The following is an 18217-nucleotide window of genomic DNA, read 5'->3' on the forward strand; positions in this document are numbered from 1 at the left end:
AATTCAAAATAAAAATTAATTAATTTGATAATTTTTGTTGTTACGTGTATGATGACAAATAATTTTGTGGATGTTAAAAAATCGAAAGAGGTTTTTAAGGTGTTTAATAATACATGGGAAGTGCAAGAATATTTGAAATGATTATTAAAAAATATACAGTTTTAATTTTTTTAAGTATACTTTTATATATATGTTGAGAATTTAATATTTTACTTTAATTATAATTATTATTTAGTTTGTATTATTTTGAATAATCTCTTATTTGCTTAATTAAAAAGATAACAAAATTAAATGGAGACATATAAGATCTTTGGATGAATTATTAGACGCATATTTCATAATTAAATTTTCTTGAATTGATTGATACATCTTTTTTCCCATATTACTTTCACAAATTTTTCTTATTAAAAAAAACTTAAAAAATATAAGTTTAACATAATTATGTTACCAGTAATAATAATAATAATAATAATAATATAAATTTTAAAAAAATTATTCTATATTTCATTCATTTTACATACAAACCATTATAATAATAACACATTTAATTCTCAATTATATTACAAAAACAATATTTTTTACCCTTAAACAATTTTTTATTTTGTCAATCGAATTAAAATTTAAAGCATTTTATTTATTTGTTTTAAAAATTTGATTTTTATACACCATTTTTTCTCTTTAATTCACATATATACATTCTACTTTATATTTTAACTCATTTATATTTCTTATTCTATCTTTTAAAACCCTTTCAGAATTTAACGTCACCAATAATAAGAATCTACAATATTTTATTTTTCTTTTATCCTTTATTCATATCCTATAAAAACTGTTATAATAATAACAATTTTGTAAAATTTCATATTATTTTTAAAAAATAAATAATATTACAATAACAATTTTCACCCTTAAATTATTTTTTATTTTGTTCCTTCTCATAAACCAATTAATTTTAATCTAAACATTTTTAGTTATTTATTTTAAATTTCTCTTGCACATAATAATCCCTTTCGTCAATATAAATATAGATCCACTCTATTTTTCCATTCATTTTATATTGTTTTTTTAGATTCCTTTCAACAAAATTCCACAAATAATAATAAATATCCACAAAATTTTAAAATTGTCTTATATTTTCTAATTTGTAAATTTGTTATAAATCTCAATTATAGCCCATTTACATAGTTATTTATAATAATCTTTGCATTCATTATGCATGAACAAAGTAGGTTTATAGTTATGCATGACTGAATGAACAAAGTATGTTTATAATTATGCATGACAGTGGTACTGATTAACACTGAGTGATCAATTTACGAAAAAAAATATATACTAGTAGGGTATCTAACTAAAATCTCATATGCTACGTGATTTTCTCTTCTCTTCGTTGATGTTTATCTGCAATGGTACAAGACAAAGAAAAAAAAATACATATACTAGTAGGGTATCTAACTAAAATCTCATATGCTACGTGATTTTATCTTCTCTTCGTTGATGTTTATCTGCAATGGTACAAGACAAAGAAAAAAAAAATACATATACTAGTAGGGTATCTAACTAAAATTCGATATGCTATGTGATTTTCTCTTCTCTTCGTTTATGTTTATCTGCAATGGTGCAAGACAAAGAAAAAAAATACATATACTAGTAGGGTATCTAACTAAAATCCCATATGCTACGTGATTTTCTCTTCTCTTCGTTTATGTTTATCTGCAATGGTGCAAGACAAAGAAAACCAGATCCTTTTCTCTTTCCATGTCCCTTCCACCACACCTTTATGCATGAGTTGGATACACTTATCTATATGAACAAACTCCCTTAATCCAAACATAATGTAAACACGATAATTTAGAAAATAAATTTTTCCAAAGTATACTTGATTACTTTTTGTTCAGTATTTCTTCATAAGAGTAACATTAGAAGAAAAAATTCTTCATTTTAAGGTGAAAAATATGATATTTATGTGTAAGTATGAATATATATATTTGTAAAATTAAAAAAAAAAAGTGAATTTGAAGTATTAGTATAAAGAAAAATGTTTGATGAGAAAAAAAGGTTGGTGAGATAAGAAAGAGATAGGGCATGATGTCCATAGATCTAAGATTATATATATACGGAAGAGAGAGAAGATACGTACCAATCCCATTTACCCTAATCTTCCTTCCTTCATTCCTTCTTCACGCTGTTGCTCTTCTTCTTCTTCCTCTTCCCACTGCCACACCCAAATCTTAGGGTTAGGGTTTCAGCTCTCACCAACTGTCACTCGATCTGTTCTCTGCTACCTCGCCATGGATCATCGCAAGAGGGGGAGGTCTGAAGCTACCTTCAATGTCAATGGCGGCGCCAAGAAATTCAGGCCAGGTTTGTTTCTACTCCTTCATCACTTACCGTATTCTCCTCTTCTTTCTGCTTACCACTTACGTAATTCCAATCTGCTTTCACTTTTATCGTGCTTTTGCTCTTTACTGTTCATCAATCTTTCCAACACGCGCTGCCCGTATTTTGTTCTGTTTTGTTTTCATCTGCGCGCCATTCACAAGTGTTAAAAAATGCTAGGCCAATTTCGCTCCCGGTTCCATCGTTCTTTTCTTTAAAAAAACATTTATTGTTGCATATTGTTAATGTTTTCAACGAGATGTTTGTTTGAAACAGTTAAAATTTCATGTTCTCGTACAGATGCAGTTTTGTTAATATTTTTACAGATAAAATTTCATTATCACATCAATTTACGTTCTGTCCTGGTAATATGTATGAGATGTTGAATTATTGTCTCGTGCACCTTCTCCGAAAACACTCGGTATACGTAGGCTTAAATGAGCTAATATTGGTCAAATAATAAGAATAAATGGTTATTGGATATTATCCAAGTTGAATCATAAAAGATCAATGGAATTTTAACTGAGAGAACTTAATTAATGTTCTGTAACAGAAACGGACTCCTTTCCAACTGGTTTAGGAAGCAAATCGAAGCCATGCACAAAGTTTTTCAGGTTCAAATCTTTAACTTATCTAAAATAAAAATTGAATGCACTTTCGTATATGTATAAATTTTCTAATGTTTTAGATAAAATTGATACACAGTCTCTTCAAGCTGAATCCATATGATTTGACTAATGAATTGGGTAATTAAAGCTGTGATACAGGTCCTACTTCTAATTATGATAACAAGAGTATGAACAGAAATTGTTGATTCTCAAGAATGATCAGTTCTATTAAGTGCTTCCTGGGAAATATATAATTGAAAGCAAGGGGTGTGATGCCAACCACTGAAATGGATAGAGCAGTACATGGCCTAAGACACATATATCTATCAATACACTAACAACACACTTCTTTCTTATTTTTGTATGGAATTGTTGAATTACCTGATTTTCAATTGATCTCTATTATGCAATGATGATAATGTGGTTCTTGTGTTGACTATACTGCTTAGCTGATGTATGCTGTTGTGCAATTGTTTGATATATTACTCTCGAGGCTGATACATGCTGTATTTTTGTCGCCTTAATAATATTGAAGTCTGAGGACTTCTTCCATTTGGTTTTGAATGCGTCAATTTGAAGATTAACCATGGCTTGGAAAAGTAATGCCTAATAATATTATAGAGTTTGTAACCATGGAAACTGGAATGGCTTTAGATTTCTAGGAAAAGCATTGTGATAATTTGAAAGTGCTGAAATCTAGAAAGAGAATAAAGAAAATAATCTTCAAAAAATTTGATCATATCGCCACATAACTCATTTTTTTATAATTTTCAGATAATTTTTTGTGTGCAGATGTGTAATTATTCAGAATAGTCTTCCAAATACCATAATGTCTTGTATTGCCGAACACAGTTAGCCCTAATATACTCCAAATGTATACAGAAGTCATGATGTCTTCCATTAGCAATTCTTTTCTTTTGAAAATACTTCCAACTGTTATATTCCAAATAATAGGACTTTAAATACTCTGCAAGGTATTGCACCTTCCTATTTTCCATTAACTTATCTTCAAAATCTTTTCTAGACCGGCATTGGTGTTGTCGTGTATTTATTCTAAATCTTATTTAATCAGAATTCATCCGTGCGCAGATCAGTCATATTCTTTATCACGTCCTCTCGATCGAGAGCAATCTTTTGTTGTATGCTTAGTTTTACAATACATATTCTGTACCTGATTTTTTATTTATTTGTAAAAATAGCTATTTTACAATACATACCATACCAATATTTGTAAAATATTAGGATTAAGCCTTTTACCTGTTTTTTTGGGCCCAAAGAGGAAGCTTTACTAATATTTGTATTTATGAACCATTAAAAATTGTGATGTTGTCATCTTTACTCATTTGCTCTCTGCTTTAGAAGATACAGATATCTGCTGGGAGTGTTTGTTATCTGTCTAGCAAGTTAGAAGCCTTGCATGCCTTGGTAGTCTATACTATTGTATATGATTGCTTGTTTACATTAGAAGTTTGATCCCTGACACTCTGTTTGGTTAGAAATGGAGTGGAAGGAAATAAAAAATAGGGAGATTGGATTGAAATATCAAATTTCCACTATTTGTAAATTTCTCTTTTTTAAGTGTTTTCTTGGTAAATTTGTCTTGATGTTCTTGTATACTCATTAATCTGTGTTTTTATCTATTTACTCGTGAGTTTTCCACTCTCTTGTTTTCTTTGTTCCATCTGTCTATGTTCTCTGTTTGTCTTGTCTCTGGTCTGAGTTCTTAGATGTGTTCACATATCCTCGTTAATCTGTGTTTTCATCTGTTTTCCCAGGAGTTTTTGCCTCTCTTGTTTTCTTTGTTCAATCAGTATATGTTCTCTGTTTAGTTTCTCTCTGGTTTGAATCTTAGATATACCTTTTGGTCAACGATACTGACCGAAATTATTCACTCCTTTTTTTCTCCATTTTTTGTTAGTTAGCCATGACATTTTTTGTTACTAATTTACTTGTATGATTGCTTAAGAGAAAAGATCTATAACTTCTTATTGTTAATTATGAACATGTCAAGATTTAAGTATTTTTGAAAATTTGTATGTTTTTAGTATGAATTATATCAAATGTACAAGAAACTTTAACAATGCAAGTCATTTGTTATGCACTGTGATGCTATTGTGTTTTTGGGGACAACTGTTACAGTTTACTTTCCAGGATTGGTAGTTGTGTCTTCTCTCTATTCTGTACTGTTGCTTCTAAGTCAGTCTAAGTGACCACGGTGAATGTTTTTGTTGTTCACTTGTTGAAAGAATAGCAGATAAACATTACATGTAACATAGAAAAGGGATGTATGTGTAGATTACTTACGAAGAAGGAATAAGACTATGACTTGGGATGTTTTCATAAAATTCATGCAACCGTGTTACATGGATCTGGGATTTTCCATTATTTTCTTCTAATGTGTATTCTTAATGTTCATTCATTTGGTAATTTGATGTTTATAGCCTCTATATGTTTGTTACCTCGACTATGAGAAATCAGATTGAGCATTGAGTTAGTGCTGAATCTTATTATTTTAGACTTCAAAATTATTTATGATTTCTATATTACTGTTAATTAGATATGCCATGCTATAGTTTGTTACGTATGATTTCTTTTCTCATAAGATGCGCTCTAATTTCTAAGCTTATTTGTCCTTGATAATCATGTTCCTTGCATTATTCTCTTATTGTCATTAGAATAATTTGCCATCTTATTTATGATATACTTTACCAGTCTGAACTGAACCTTTTTTTCTTCTCCCGTACTGTCATTTGGTATTCAATATTGTTTGTTACTTCGGTCATCCATCATTAGTATTTTCACGGCTAAAAATTCCCAGATAATGTTATATTATATTTGCTTAACTAGAGGAAGATGATGTTAATTATGAAAATTTAAAAAATGGCATTAGTTTTGTAAGGGAAAGCATTCTTGATACATTTTAAATGAATCATCTTAATTCTTAAAAGATGCTACTTTGTTGTATATCATTTGTCTGACTTTTTAGCTTCTAATTTTCAGTTCATACTTCATAGAATGAATTAGCATTTTACTGAGGTCCCGGAATCTTACTAGTTGATTATATGATAACCTCATGTCGTCTTCTTTCCTCTATAATGCAGCACCTCTGGCTGTCCATTCGGTGAAGGATGTCATTTCCTGCATTACGTTCCCGGTGGCTTCAAAGCAGTCTCTCAGTTGATCAATGTTGGTAGCGATCCTGCCATCCCTCATGCTGGTAGAAATCCTATTCTACCATCCTTCCCTGACGGGTCTTCTCCTCCAGTTGTTAAGACCCGATTGTGCAACAAGTTTAATACGGCTGAGGGTTGCAAATTTGGTGACAAATGTCACTTTGCCCATGGTGAGTGGGAGCTCGGCAGGCCCACGGCACCATCATATGAAGATCCCCGAGTTATGGGACAAATGCCAAACAGCAGGATAGGTGGACGTGGCGAGCCCCCATTTCCAGGTCACGGTGCAGCCGCCAGCTTTGGAGCCTCTGCCACTGCAAAAATCAGTATCAATGCTTCACTAGCTGGAGCAGTGATTGGAAAAAGTGGTGTGAACTCAAAGCAAATTTGTCGTGTAACAGGAGCTAAACTTGCCGTAAGGGATCATGACACGGATTCTAACCTCAGAAACATCGAGCTTGAAGGTAGTCTCGATCAGATAAAGCAAGCCAGTGCCATGGTACACGAACTTATTTTAAATATTAGTGCTGCCTCTGGGCCTCCAATTAAAAGCTTTTCTACACAGAATTCTGCCCCCACAAGCAACTTCAAGACCAAGCTCTGCGAAAACTTCACTAAAGGTTCCTGCACTTTTGGGGAAAGGTGTCACTTCGCACATGGAACTGATGATTTGCGCAAGACTGGAATGTGATACTGTTATAATATAGTTTAAGTGGTTTTAGTGAGGAAGGATTGAATTGTGCAAAATTTTCTAGTTTTTCAATTTTTTTTTCAATCAGCTTCTAATTTGCTACATGATAACTAATGGTGAGTCTTACCACAGCTTCTGAAATTCGATTGCCTCTCACTATCACTCTTTCATATTTCATAATTTTCACTTTCTTCCTCTTGCCCTTCCACTCTTCCCTGTTTAATTCCCTGTACTAAATATATTTTTCAGTATTAGTGTTACTTTAATCTGTTAATTTTAGTATAATAGCAATCCTAATCTTCTTGCTTATATGAATAAAAGAAAACAAAGTAATTTAAAAAATAACTTTAAGAAAAATTATTTTTATTTAATATAAAGTGACTTTTTTAGTGTAGATATTTTACCTTTTAATGTGAATATGTAAAATTATTTTAATTATTTTCTTCTATTTTATCTCCTCAAAACCCTCAATCTTATACTTTTTATAATTTCTAAGTTTTATATTCTAACTTCCCATATGCTTTTTTTTTAACATAAGTAACACGATATTTTGATCTGAAATTTTAATTATTTATGACATTGTATAAGATAAACGTAATATATCGCAACAAAGCATTTTTTTTTATAATCGGGAAGGCTATATTCTCGTATTTCCACAAAAATGATTTTGTAGGAAGCGTATTAAAAAAACATGGCCAATAAAAAGAGAGAAATCACAATTTCGAATCTCAAAAAATTAAGAAAATTGTGTGTATCAAACATCCCCAAAAGTAAATTGATTATTTGTGTTAAAAGCATATTTGTAATATTTTATTATTTCAATTTTTTTAGGAAATTCTAATGAAATTAAAAACTACATTAAAAACTACTTTAATATTCGATGACTGACAGCTGGATTAATGAAATGAGAGAATTGAAAAGAATTAACTTTTGATATTTTTTTTAAAAAAACTTGCTTTATTATGTTACATATATACTTATTTATAACATTAAAATAGCTATTTGTGTACAAATTAAAAAAAAAGTTGTAGGATAAAATCGTATTAAAAAATATATCTTAAATATAATTCAATATCATAAAATTGATTTATAAGAAAATTTACATTCATTTATATATTATAAAATATTTTAATTTCTAGTTAATGTAAGTTACAATTCATACTTAAAATTATATATTAATGGGTGGTATTTAAAAAATGAAAAATCTAACAATTTTCGTTAAAATAAGTTCAACAACTTTTGTTTGGATAAGTTTTAGATACTCTAATAATAAAATCAGCTTATGAATTACATGAGTAAAAGACATTAAATGTGGTATTCTTCCATAATGAATAAAACTTTTGTAGTAATTAAATAGCTGTCGAACTTGCTTCATTGGCACATACACATCAGACAGAGTGGTTTTGTGATGAATTTGCAATGTTGAAGGTGTGATGTGAGAAGACGCAACCATGACAGCTTAGTCTGTCATGAAGATGTTCTTGCACATGTCTTTGGCTCCTTAACTGAATGATTTGCCTCCATGCCATGGCATTTGGCAGCACCACTGCCAAGAGAAGATGATACATTCTTGCATTATAATTGCCCTCATGTCTCCTTCTTTCTTATAATTCTCTTTCAAACACTTCAAATGTCAAGCATAACATATTGTCTTCAAATGAATTTGATCTGCATCTGATCATCAAATAATACAAAACACATGAAAAGAAGATGCAGTAAAAATGCAGTAGAAGGTGATGTTGATGATGATGAATGGAAGAAAACAATGAGTGAGTGATTAATTTGACAGGAGACAGGAGTATTTAATAGTGTTGTTACATGTTAGAGTGTGTGTCTTTTCAAACTGTGTTCAAATGCATTATGCTTCTTCTCTTTCATGATGAAGATGAAACATGAGGTGGAACAGTATCAGCCACTGCTTCTAAACCTAAATATTGGCCAAACAAAATATGTGGATGTAATATTTATATTTATATATTTTTAATAAATCTTATGACTTTTCTATCAGTAAAAAAATAATAAATAAAACAATTTAAATATGGTTCCATCCTTATATAAACAATGAAAATAAAACACATCTAACAAATTCACACTAAAAAAAAACCAAAGTACTAATAGAATCTACTTCAATTTAGACCAACTACCTAAATCTTAAACCCTAAACCTTAAACCCCAAACTCTAAACATGTTAATGATTTTGATCTTTCTCTTCTTGCAAATGTTTTAACTAGGATCTATTCTCTTTTATGTCTTCCTTTAAATTAAACTTTAATATTTAAAATAAATTGCGAATAATTAAAATAAATTTAAACAGTCAATTAAACTATCAACTTTATATACTTAAAAATGATTATTTATTATGAATTCTTACAAGTTCCAATTTAATTGGAATACAATGATAGGATAATTGTTTTATTATATTATTATTCAATTATTATTATGAGAAAATCATCAAACAAAAATCAATTTTAGTTAGTGATAAAAAAATAATTAATTTCTATATGAATTAAATTAGATATTATATTAGAGACTACAGACATTATTGACATCTAATTTATTCAATATAACACTTAATTATTTTATCTCTAAAATTGATGTCTATTTAGTGATTTTATAGTAGTGTCAACAATCTCTTTGAGTATTCCTTATTTGTCTTAAACTCTTTCATCTTTTGCCTCTCAAATTTTCTTATCAAAATTAGAAACTTTTGTGGCTCGAAACTTTTTGTCTTTTTCTTAATTTCCTAACAAATAATCCCAAATTCATTTGGAATATCATTTGTGAAAAAACAAACAAACATGACTTTGCTTTCTTTCTACATTTTGATTTGGATCGTGGTGTTATTAGACAACAAATGTAATCCTCTTCTACAACTTCTCATAGATATATAGCCTCTTTAGATAAATTTGCATTCTTACAATCTATAAATCATATTTTTCATTAAAGAGTGAAATAAACTACTTGTAATTTTTTCTTCTTCTTACATTCTATATGTCCCATAAGAATGATAACTCTAATGTCATTGTTGAAATTTTTAGGATTTTAAGTGTTTTATATAAAAACTTATGATTTATTTTATTTGTATACTTATATATACAACAAAATGTAACATAATATCAAATTTTCACCAATGAAAACACCTCAAATTTAAAAGTAAATGCTAATATTATATAAAATTACCTAGTTTTATAACTTTTGAAAAACATACTTATAAAACAATTAGTAGTGGTTGTATATTTACATTCACTATTTAGGACTAATATAGATATTTCTTTGAAATAACTACTTAAATTGTTAATATAATTGTTTATGAGAAAATTTAATTTATAGGAGATAAATTTCATTATACACTACTATTAGGGTTTAGGGTTATTAAATAGAAAACAATTTAAAGATAAAATAATTAATTGTTATATTAACAAAATTAAATACTATTTTAAATATTAAAAAAATTATTGATTTCTAAATTAGTTTATATTATTTATAAATAGTTTCTAAATTGATATCTAATTAGTTACAAAGATTTTAACTACCAAATTCTAAATTTTTCTAAATTTGATAGAAAAACATAAATGAAAACATGGTATTTATAAATGATATATATTTATTAATTGTAAATGTACATGATTAATTAAGCTAAGGTATAAATGGATAATCTAAGCAGCAATTAACAAATCACTGGCTCAGAATCCATATCCTTTGAACCAAAATTAATGACAAACAGAAGCCTAACACAGTGTATGATGCAGCTCTTATTGACTCAATACAATAATGGTTGGGAGAGAAAATAAATACTCAGCACACTTGCATTGCACAACTTCAAACTCTCAAACCTTGCTATTTACATCTTCCTGTTCTTGCTCTTGTTCTTCCATGTCACTATCTTCAACATTGATGTTCTTGTACCACTTGGCACACAACAAGTACAGCACAAAGTCAAAGGCTGCAAGCCCTGCAAGCAGAAAGAAGAACCTATCCATGTGCCCTGTGTTCAAGTTCTCAGGAATCCAACCTTTGTTTTGGCCCCTTGCTGTTATGATCATCACCATGTTCACCAGCATGCTGCTCACATAGTTTCCAAGAGAAATTGAAGCCATGCAAAGTGAGCTCCCAAAGCTCTTTATTCCATCAGGGGCTTGTCCATTGAAGAACTCCAATTGACCAACATACATGAAAACTTCTGAAGCACCAACCAAAACATACTGTGGAATTTGCCAAAATATGCTCAATGAACTAGTCTTTTGGCCATGAATTATCCGTTTGAGCCTTGCAATCTCTGTGGCACCAGATGCAACCATTGCCAACATGCCAATAACTAGCCCAATTCCCATTCTTTGAAGCTCACTTAGACCCTTTGGATTCCCACTCAGTTTTCCAGCAAATGGAACAAGGATTTGGCGATAGATTCCAGTGCACACAAGAACACTGCAGATGTCAAATGCAGACATGCTTGCTGCAGGCAAATGGAAACTTCCTATGTAGGAGTTCATCACATCTCCTTGCTCAACAAACAGAGAAGCCATTTGTGTAAACACTACTGAGTAGATAATGGTGCATAGCCAAACTGGTAACATTCTTAACAAGCATTTGGCTTCCTCCACCTGTGTCACAGTGCAAAGCCTCCATGGATTTTTTGAACTTAGCTCCTCGTTCTCTTTGATTGTTGCTGCCTTGTCCATGAATCTTTCCAACATCAAGAACAAATCACAGATATAAGTTTCAATACAATTCACAGTTATGGTTATCAAGTAGGTGTACTAATTCAATCAACACAACTAGGTGTTAAAAAACACAGCATAATATTTTCTTCCATTTCATATGGAAAAATCAAGCATCAAGAACAACTTTCCCAGAAAGAATGTACTTTAAGCCTATTCTTGTTAGGATAGATTTTAAAATAGCTCTGATATCCTATTATGAAATTGACTTTAAACTTAATTCAACTCTCGTAAAATCGACTTATGAAGTGAGGTTTGCATACACTTATAAAGAATGAATTATCCGATCTCCAAACATGTAGAGTTGAGTTCTTGATTTGGTCCAGATGTTACTTTTTACAAAAGAAAACAAAATTTGTAATCATAACTTGTTATTAAATCTCAATGCTTACTTAAAATCATCTGTGTGCCGAATCTTTCTGCTGCCTTTTATAGCAGATTTTGCACCATCGACCTCAAAAAGTTCTTCTGCCTTTGCTGGAGCAGCCTTCCATTTCCTAAAAACAGCAGCAAATACCTGAGCAATCCTCACCACTGGGTTTCCACATGGCTTCACATATCTATATCTTGGAGTTCCCAGTAAGAAAGCCAAAAAGGCTATGACAGCAGAGACCAAAGATACCAAGAAACCCATTGTCCACTTCCCTGTATCCTCGTAGTAGACCAGCACAGTGTTGGAAAACAAAGAACCAACATTGAGGGCAAAGTAAAAGTAGCAGAAGAAAGCTACTTTTGCATTTTTCTCGTTTGGATTTTTCTCATTGTATTGGTCAGCACCAAATGTTGCTAAGGTGGGTTGGTGCCCTCCATAACCAAATGCCACTAGATATATGGACAAGTAGAAAATGTCGTCTCCAATTGATGAAGGTTTACAAGGAGTATTGCCATCACCACAACCAGCTGGGTTGATCAAGAAACGCCAAGACGACAATGAAGACAGTGCTAAGCCCTATTAAATTCAAAGTGTCAGAAGCTAGAAACTATGTAATACAGACATGAAACTATGCAACACAAACACTGATACGAACATGGATACGACATGAACACGAATACGAAGATATACGTATAATCTTTAAAATGTAGGACACGAGAACACAGATCTATATATTATATAAATTGATAATAAAGTTTATGTACACAAGTATGTTTCAAAATGATTTATTCCTTATTTTTATAATCATAATAAAAATTTATACAATAAATTTGAGTTTCTAGAAAATTAATGTATATATTTTTAAAATTGTGTTAAAATCCTGTTATAATTATAAAAAATCCAATAAATATTTTTTAAATTGAAAATTTTGTCTGATACGTATTTTACCACTGTCAGTTTCCGATACGTGTATCCGACAAGAATATAAAAGTTTGATAACATTGTTAAAAGTAAAAGACTAAAAGTAATATACCAGAACGAAAATAAGCTGGAAGACCATGCAGGTTAAGTATCGACCCCAGTATGAATCGCTCAGAAATGCTCCGATCAATGAGAACATATAAACAGTTCCGATCCACTTGCTGACATTATTAGCAGCACTCACATTGTCTTGACCAAGAACTCTGGTTAGGAACAGAACCAAGTTCACGCCAACTCCAAAGAAGGCTAGTGTAGCTAGTGCTTGATTCACTGACAAAACAAACCAAAAGCCAAAAGAAACAACATGTAATCAAACAAACAGATAGATAATTCCACATAAATTTAATAAATCGATTTTATAAAGTTGAGTTAGACTTAAAATCTACTTCTTAATAAATCACGAATTGAAAAATGAATCCATGGATCATTTGTTCATTACCTAGCAAGAGGCTTGCAACTTTAGCTCCTCCTATTTTCTTTTCATCCGCTCTGCTACTTCTCTCCATAGCAGATTCTTCTCTGTAGCTGCTATCTCCTTCTGTTACCTATTTAAAGCAAATATCATTCAAAAAAAGACAATTAATTTTCCATTTTCCCCCCATAAATGAATCTATCTACGATTTTACAGTGGTGTACTTAGCATCAATGCATCACACATACAAATATAATCAGTTATTTTTCACCATGTCTATAACAAGTTTTGGAATCAGTATTGAAGTATTGACACGTTAGACGCCATGTACTTTTAGACGTGTTAAATATGTGTGAAGAGCTGTTCATTACATCTTTCCAAATGAATGTGTAGAAATTATTGTATGAATATTATTGTTGCCATTTGCAGTACCTTGTTTGTGGCAATATTGGGGGAGTTGGCAGAGAAAGAAGTGGCCATTTTTGGTAAAATCTGCATGATGCAAAGTGCATGAACTCAAAGTGATAACAAGGTAGCCAAGAAGAAGAGATGTTAATTGATTGAGAAAGGAAAAGACTTACAAAGGGAAGATAAGAAGAAGTATAAAAGTAAAGAAAGAGTTGAAAGGGTGAAGAGTGTTGTTGATGGTGTGGTTGGATTATAGCATGCAATATATAAGGGTGTGAGGGACGTGGGGAAGAAAGGGATATGAGTTTGAAAGTAAGGTTTATTATTGATGTAGCTGAGCCAAAAATACGGAAATCTGAAATGATTGGAGTTGATAAGAGGAGAGAAAGTGACAATTTGGATGAGAATAGTGGTCATGAACACTCAAAAGAGAAGGAAAGAAATCTTAAACTCTAAAATGAACGACTCTGTGCCACAAACTAGTCACTTCACCCATAAAATACTGACACTGTATGTAGGGACTTGCCCTTTTTTTTACCACCTATTACACTGAATCTGACATCTTCTCGTCCTTTTCAAACTCACATTTTTCATTTCTGATACCTTCACTTCCATTTCACTTTTCAATTATTTATGTGGTAAATCTTTTTTTCCCAATTTTTCAATTATATATTCTGAACCGGTCAGATAGAAAGTATGCATGTCGAGTGGCTGAGAAGACAAGGATGAGTGTAAACGTCACTGGAAATATTACGTGGAAAAGCACACAAGTGTCAGTGTTAATAAGGCATAAAAGAGAAATAAAATCAGTTAAGTATAAAATCGGTTAATAAGAGATAAGTAGAAAGATTAAAATGATATGACATGTCCAATAGGCCCATTAGCAAGTAGTGTAAATGGATTGAATGTTTAGTTCAGTTTTTTAGTTTTTCTAGAGAATAACTAACACAAACACTGACTTAAGCTTTTGAGTGTTTCTGCGAGTACTACTCCACAAATCGAGAGACCAAAAAGTAATTCCAAGACACGAGTGAACGAAAGAAGAGACTTTTGAGTGTTTCTGCGAGTACTACTCCACAAATCAAGAGACCAAAAAGTAATTCCAAAACACGAGGGAGCGAAAGAAGAGGGACTAAAGGAGAAAATAAGGGACTCGAAAGACGAAGTGAAGAAAGATCCTGAAGTCACTCTCTCTCCTATAATTAGTACAAGTACATATTCCAATTTTCATTCATCATCTCTCAACCATCCACTTTGTGTGTTTTTCTTATACTGAAACATCAATCCACCTTGCAGTAAATTGCATGCAAGCAAGCGAATCTCTTGTTTTGTGGTTCTGTTAAACGTTGTTGACAGTTGATGAATAGGTTATTCCACCATCAATATGTAACCACAGGCTAATTAATTGCTTGAATTGAACCTTCCTACAACATGCAGAGTTCCGAATCATGTTATGAAACGAAATCTCGTATTATCCTATTCATCATCTTTGTTAACATGTTTAGTCATGTAAGTAACAGTTCAGTGAACTCATCACCTACAATGCAAAATGTAAAGTTGACATCACTTTGCTTGGTTTGAACACAAACCATTGTGCAGAAAAATACAAGGAAAAGAGTATGACAAATCAATACAATCTCACATAATTGGTCTATAATTGAGATTTTCAAATATACTGTTCAAAGTTGGATTGTATACAGAGAAATATCAGTACTGCACTGCACACTCAAATTATTAACAGCCATTTATGTTGACATAGCAAAATACAACTAAATTTACTCAGTCAAAGGGCTTAGCTTTTAACAAAATAACACACCAATTGAATTGAAGCATTTGCTGAAAAAACCACATAACCTTTTAGGAGTCATTCTTCAAGGTACAAAAAAAACTGCATTAAATATACACTGATTAGTTTATATATAACCTTACTTAAAAATAGATTCCTATTTGTTACCCTTACTATTTTAAAAAATATGCATACAACTTCTATATATATATATATATATATATTCATTTCAATTACAGAAAATAACATACTTTGAATTTAAAGTTCACACTGATAGAAAAAAAAAACAAAAAAATAATGTCAATTGATCATGAAGGATTAGGAGAACTTTAAATTATAACCAGTTTTTAAAAAGATTTTAAAAATGAAATTAACCTTTTTATTCAAATATTATCATTTTTTATTGTTGTGTTCATTGACTAGCTAGTGATTTTGATTTTTTTTTTAAATATTTGTACAATTCTCTTAAATCTTATAAATTCAAAAAATATTTTAAAATATTTAAATTCTTGCTATATAAATTATCTTTTTAAATGTTTTACAATTTGTCTTAAAATTTGAAGACATTTGTAGATCTAAATAGTATTTTAAAACTCAATAGACCTTCCTAAAAGTCAATCCAAAAACCTAATATATGAGTAAAAAACTCCCTCTCTTTTGTAGATTGTTCCTTCATAATGACTACAAAGCTAAATAGTTTTGATGAACACTATATGTTGGACTAATTTGCAATGCTCCTACAGAAACTTGAAATTACTATGCAATCACATTACAACTTTTAATGTTATTATTCTACAATACTACAATACTACGACAGAAAACCTGAAATGACCTAATTTTTTATACAATTACATTAAAAAAAAATCTGAAATCACCTAATTTTTTATACAATCACATTACAACTTTTAATGTTATTATTTTAATTTGTTTATATTATTTAATTACAAATTAATTTTTTATTATATATATTTATATCTAAATTCATGGTATAAAAAATTTGTATACAAATTTTAGGGTTTTGAAAGTATCATTTCCCTAATTCAAACCATATTATGCAAGAGTAGATGAGGTGAAAAGATTACTGGTTTTACTAAATTAAGGTTTGAGCCACTTCAGATTTGCTTCACACACAACTTCATTTTTGTTTTATCTACTTGTTCCTTTTTCCAACTGCGCTGTTACTGCTACCAAATTTAGTTTCTACCACAATTTTAGCCATCACAAAACTGAGAAACAAAGTGCCTCTCTTCCTCTCACCATTTTTTCCCTGTTAATTAACCACTGCCACCTTTATCTGTTGTATTCTCATCCCTTTCAAATTCAAAGTTAAAAAAGAAATAACAATAAAAGATACATATTTTGCTATCTCCTGACAAAAGGGACACGATTCAAGGATGATATCAACCCTATGATTTTTAGTTTTCAGTTGAAGGTTTCTGAAGTGTTTCTTATTTATTTTTTCTTGCTGATAAAGAAAAATGAACAGAAACAAGGAAAGTTATTCAGATTGTTGTGGGGAAATCAATTCTGCAGCATTTGACGCCATGCAAGAGGAAAACAGAGCAGCAGGGTCGTTGTTTCAGAAGTTCAAAGGCGTGGTGCCGCAACAAAACGGGAACTGGGGTGCCCAGATATATGCAAACCACCACAGAATCTGGTTGGGGACATTCAAATCCGAAAGAGAAGCTGCAATGGCGTATGACAGCGCCAGCATAAAGCTCAGAAGCGGAGAGAGCCACAGAAACTTCCCATGGGACGATCAAACGGTGCAAGAGCCAGAGTTTCAGAGCCATTACAGCACAGAAGCAATGCTGAGCATGATCAGAGATGGCACCTACGCATCACACTTTGCCACGTTTCTCACCACTCGTAAAACCCAACAAGGCGTTGTTGCAAAGCACGTAACTTTGAAGGGTGATGAGGAGGAGAAGCTCTGCTGCACCCTGCTTTTTCAGAAGGAGCTGACACCAAGTGACGTGGGGAAGCTCAACAGGCTTGTGATCCCGAAAAAGCATGCAGTGAGCTATTTTCCTCCGGTGTGTGAGATTGCAGAAGGGCATGAAGAACATGGCAGTGTTGACGTTGAGGTTGCGTTCTATGACAGGTTGATGAGACTGTGGAAATTTCGATACTGCTATTGGAAGAGCAGCCAGAGTTACGTGTTCACAAGAGGGTGGAATCGGTTTGTGAAGGACAAAAAACTGAAGGCTAAAGATACCATTGCGTTTTTCATGTGTGAGCCTGTGGATTGGAGAAAAGGTGGAGAAGGAGAAGCTTTTGGATTGATTGATGTAATTTATAACTCAGATGATGAGAGAGGTTTGAAGTGTTTTGGAGAGTTGGTTTGCAGTGAGGAAGAAGAAGACACCAAAGAGGAAACCATTGAAAAGGATTTGAATGCACAAAAGGGTTTGAGACTCTTTGGTGTTTTCATCAAATAGTTTTAATTTAACTCTCCAAATCTCATTTTATAAACCGATTTTACAAGTTTGAATTAAGTTTAATCACTTCTTAATATGATATCAAAGATCTTTCGAACCTATCCTAACAATTATTTGTTGAAGTCACCTGCTAGCAGACCTTTATCGGACAATCCATAATAATATAGTCTCATACATTAACGTGAGAAGTGTTTATAACTTGATGCAAATCTCACCTTATAAAACAGTTTTTTGATATTAAATTAGACTT

General features: G+C 31.3%; 3 protein-coding genes across 4 annotated transcripts; 2 read left to right on the forward strand and 1 right to left on the reverse strand.

The window, feature by feature from the left end:
* The first annotated feature begins 1825 nt into the window (after window positions 1-1825).
* Window positions 1826-6989, forward strand: LOC137828515 (zinc finger CCCH domain-containing protein 14). The gene is made up of 3 exons (XM_068635123.2): window positions 1826-2361; window positions 2930-2990; window positions 6086-6989. The coding sequence occupies exons 1-3, from the start codon at window positions 2289-2291 to the stop codon at window positions 6846-6848; spliced, it is 897 nt and encodes a 298-aa protein (XP_068491224.2). The 5' UTR covers window positions 1826-2288; the 3' UTR covers window positions 6849-6989.
* Window positions 6990-10434: 3445 nt separating this feature from the next.
* Window positions 10435-14209, reverse strand: LOC137828514 (protein NRT1/ PTR FAMILY 7.1). 2 transcript variants are annotated; one of them, XM_068635122.1, is made up of 6 exons: window positions 13914-14209; window positions 13765-13824; window positions 13360-13465; window positions 12973-13190; window positions 11959-12515; window positions 10435-11531 (listed from the first exon to the last, which is right to left on the reverse strand). In XM_068635122.1, the coding sequence occupies exons 2-6, from the start codon at window positions 13810-13812 to the stop codon at window positions 10676-10678; spliced, it is 1785 nt and encodes a 594-aa protein (XP_068491223.1). In that variant the 5' UTR covers window positions 13813-13824; window positions 13914-14209; the 3' UTR covers window positions 10435-10675. The 2 variants fall into 2 exon arrangements, with proteins under 2 accessions (XP_068491223.1, XP_068491222.1); XM_068635121.2 differs by lacking the exon at window positions 13914-14209 and having other exon boundaries at window positions 13765-13906.
* A 2795-nt stretch (window positions 14210-17004) lies between these two features.
* On the forward strand, window positions 17005-17967 carry LOC137827934 (AP2/ERF and B3 domain-containing transcription factor At1g51120). Its single transcript, XM_068634308.1, has one exon. The coding sequence runs from the start codon at window positions 17005-17007 to the stop codon at window positions 17965-17967; it is 963 nt and encodes a 320-aa protein (XP_068490409.1).
* The last annotated feature ends 250 nt before the right edge of the window (window positions 17968-18217 follow it).

The sequence above is a fragment of the Phaseolus vulgaris genome, chromosome 7, assembly GCF_051622355.1.
Source record: "Phaseolus vulgaris cultivar YP4 chromosome 7, ASM5162235v1, whole genome shotgun sequence".
In the NCBI taxonomy this organism is placed as follows: domain Eukaryota; kingdom Viridiplantae; phylum Streptophyta; class Magnoliopsida; order Fabales; family Fabaceae; genus Phaseolus; species Phaseolus vulgaris.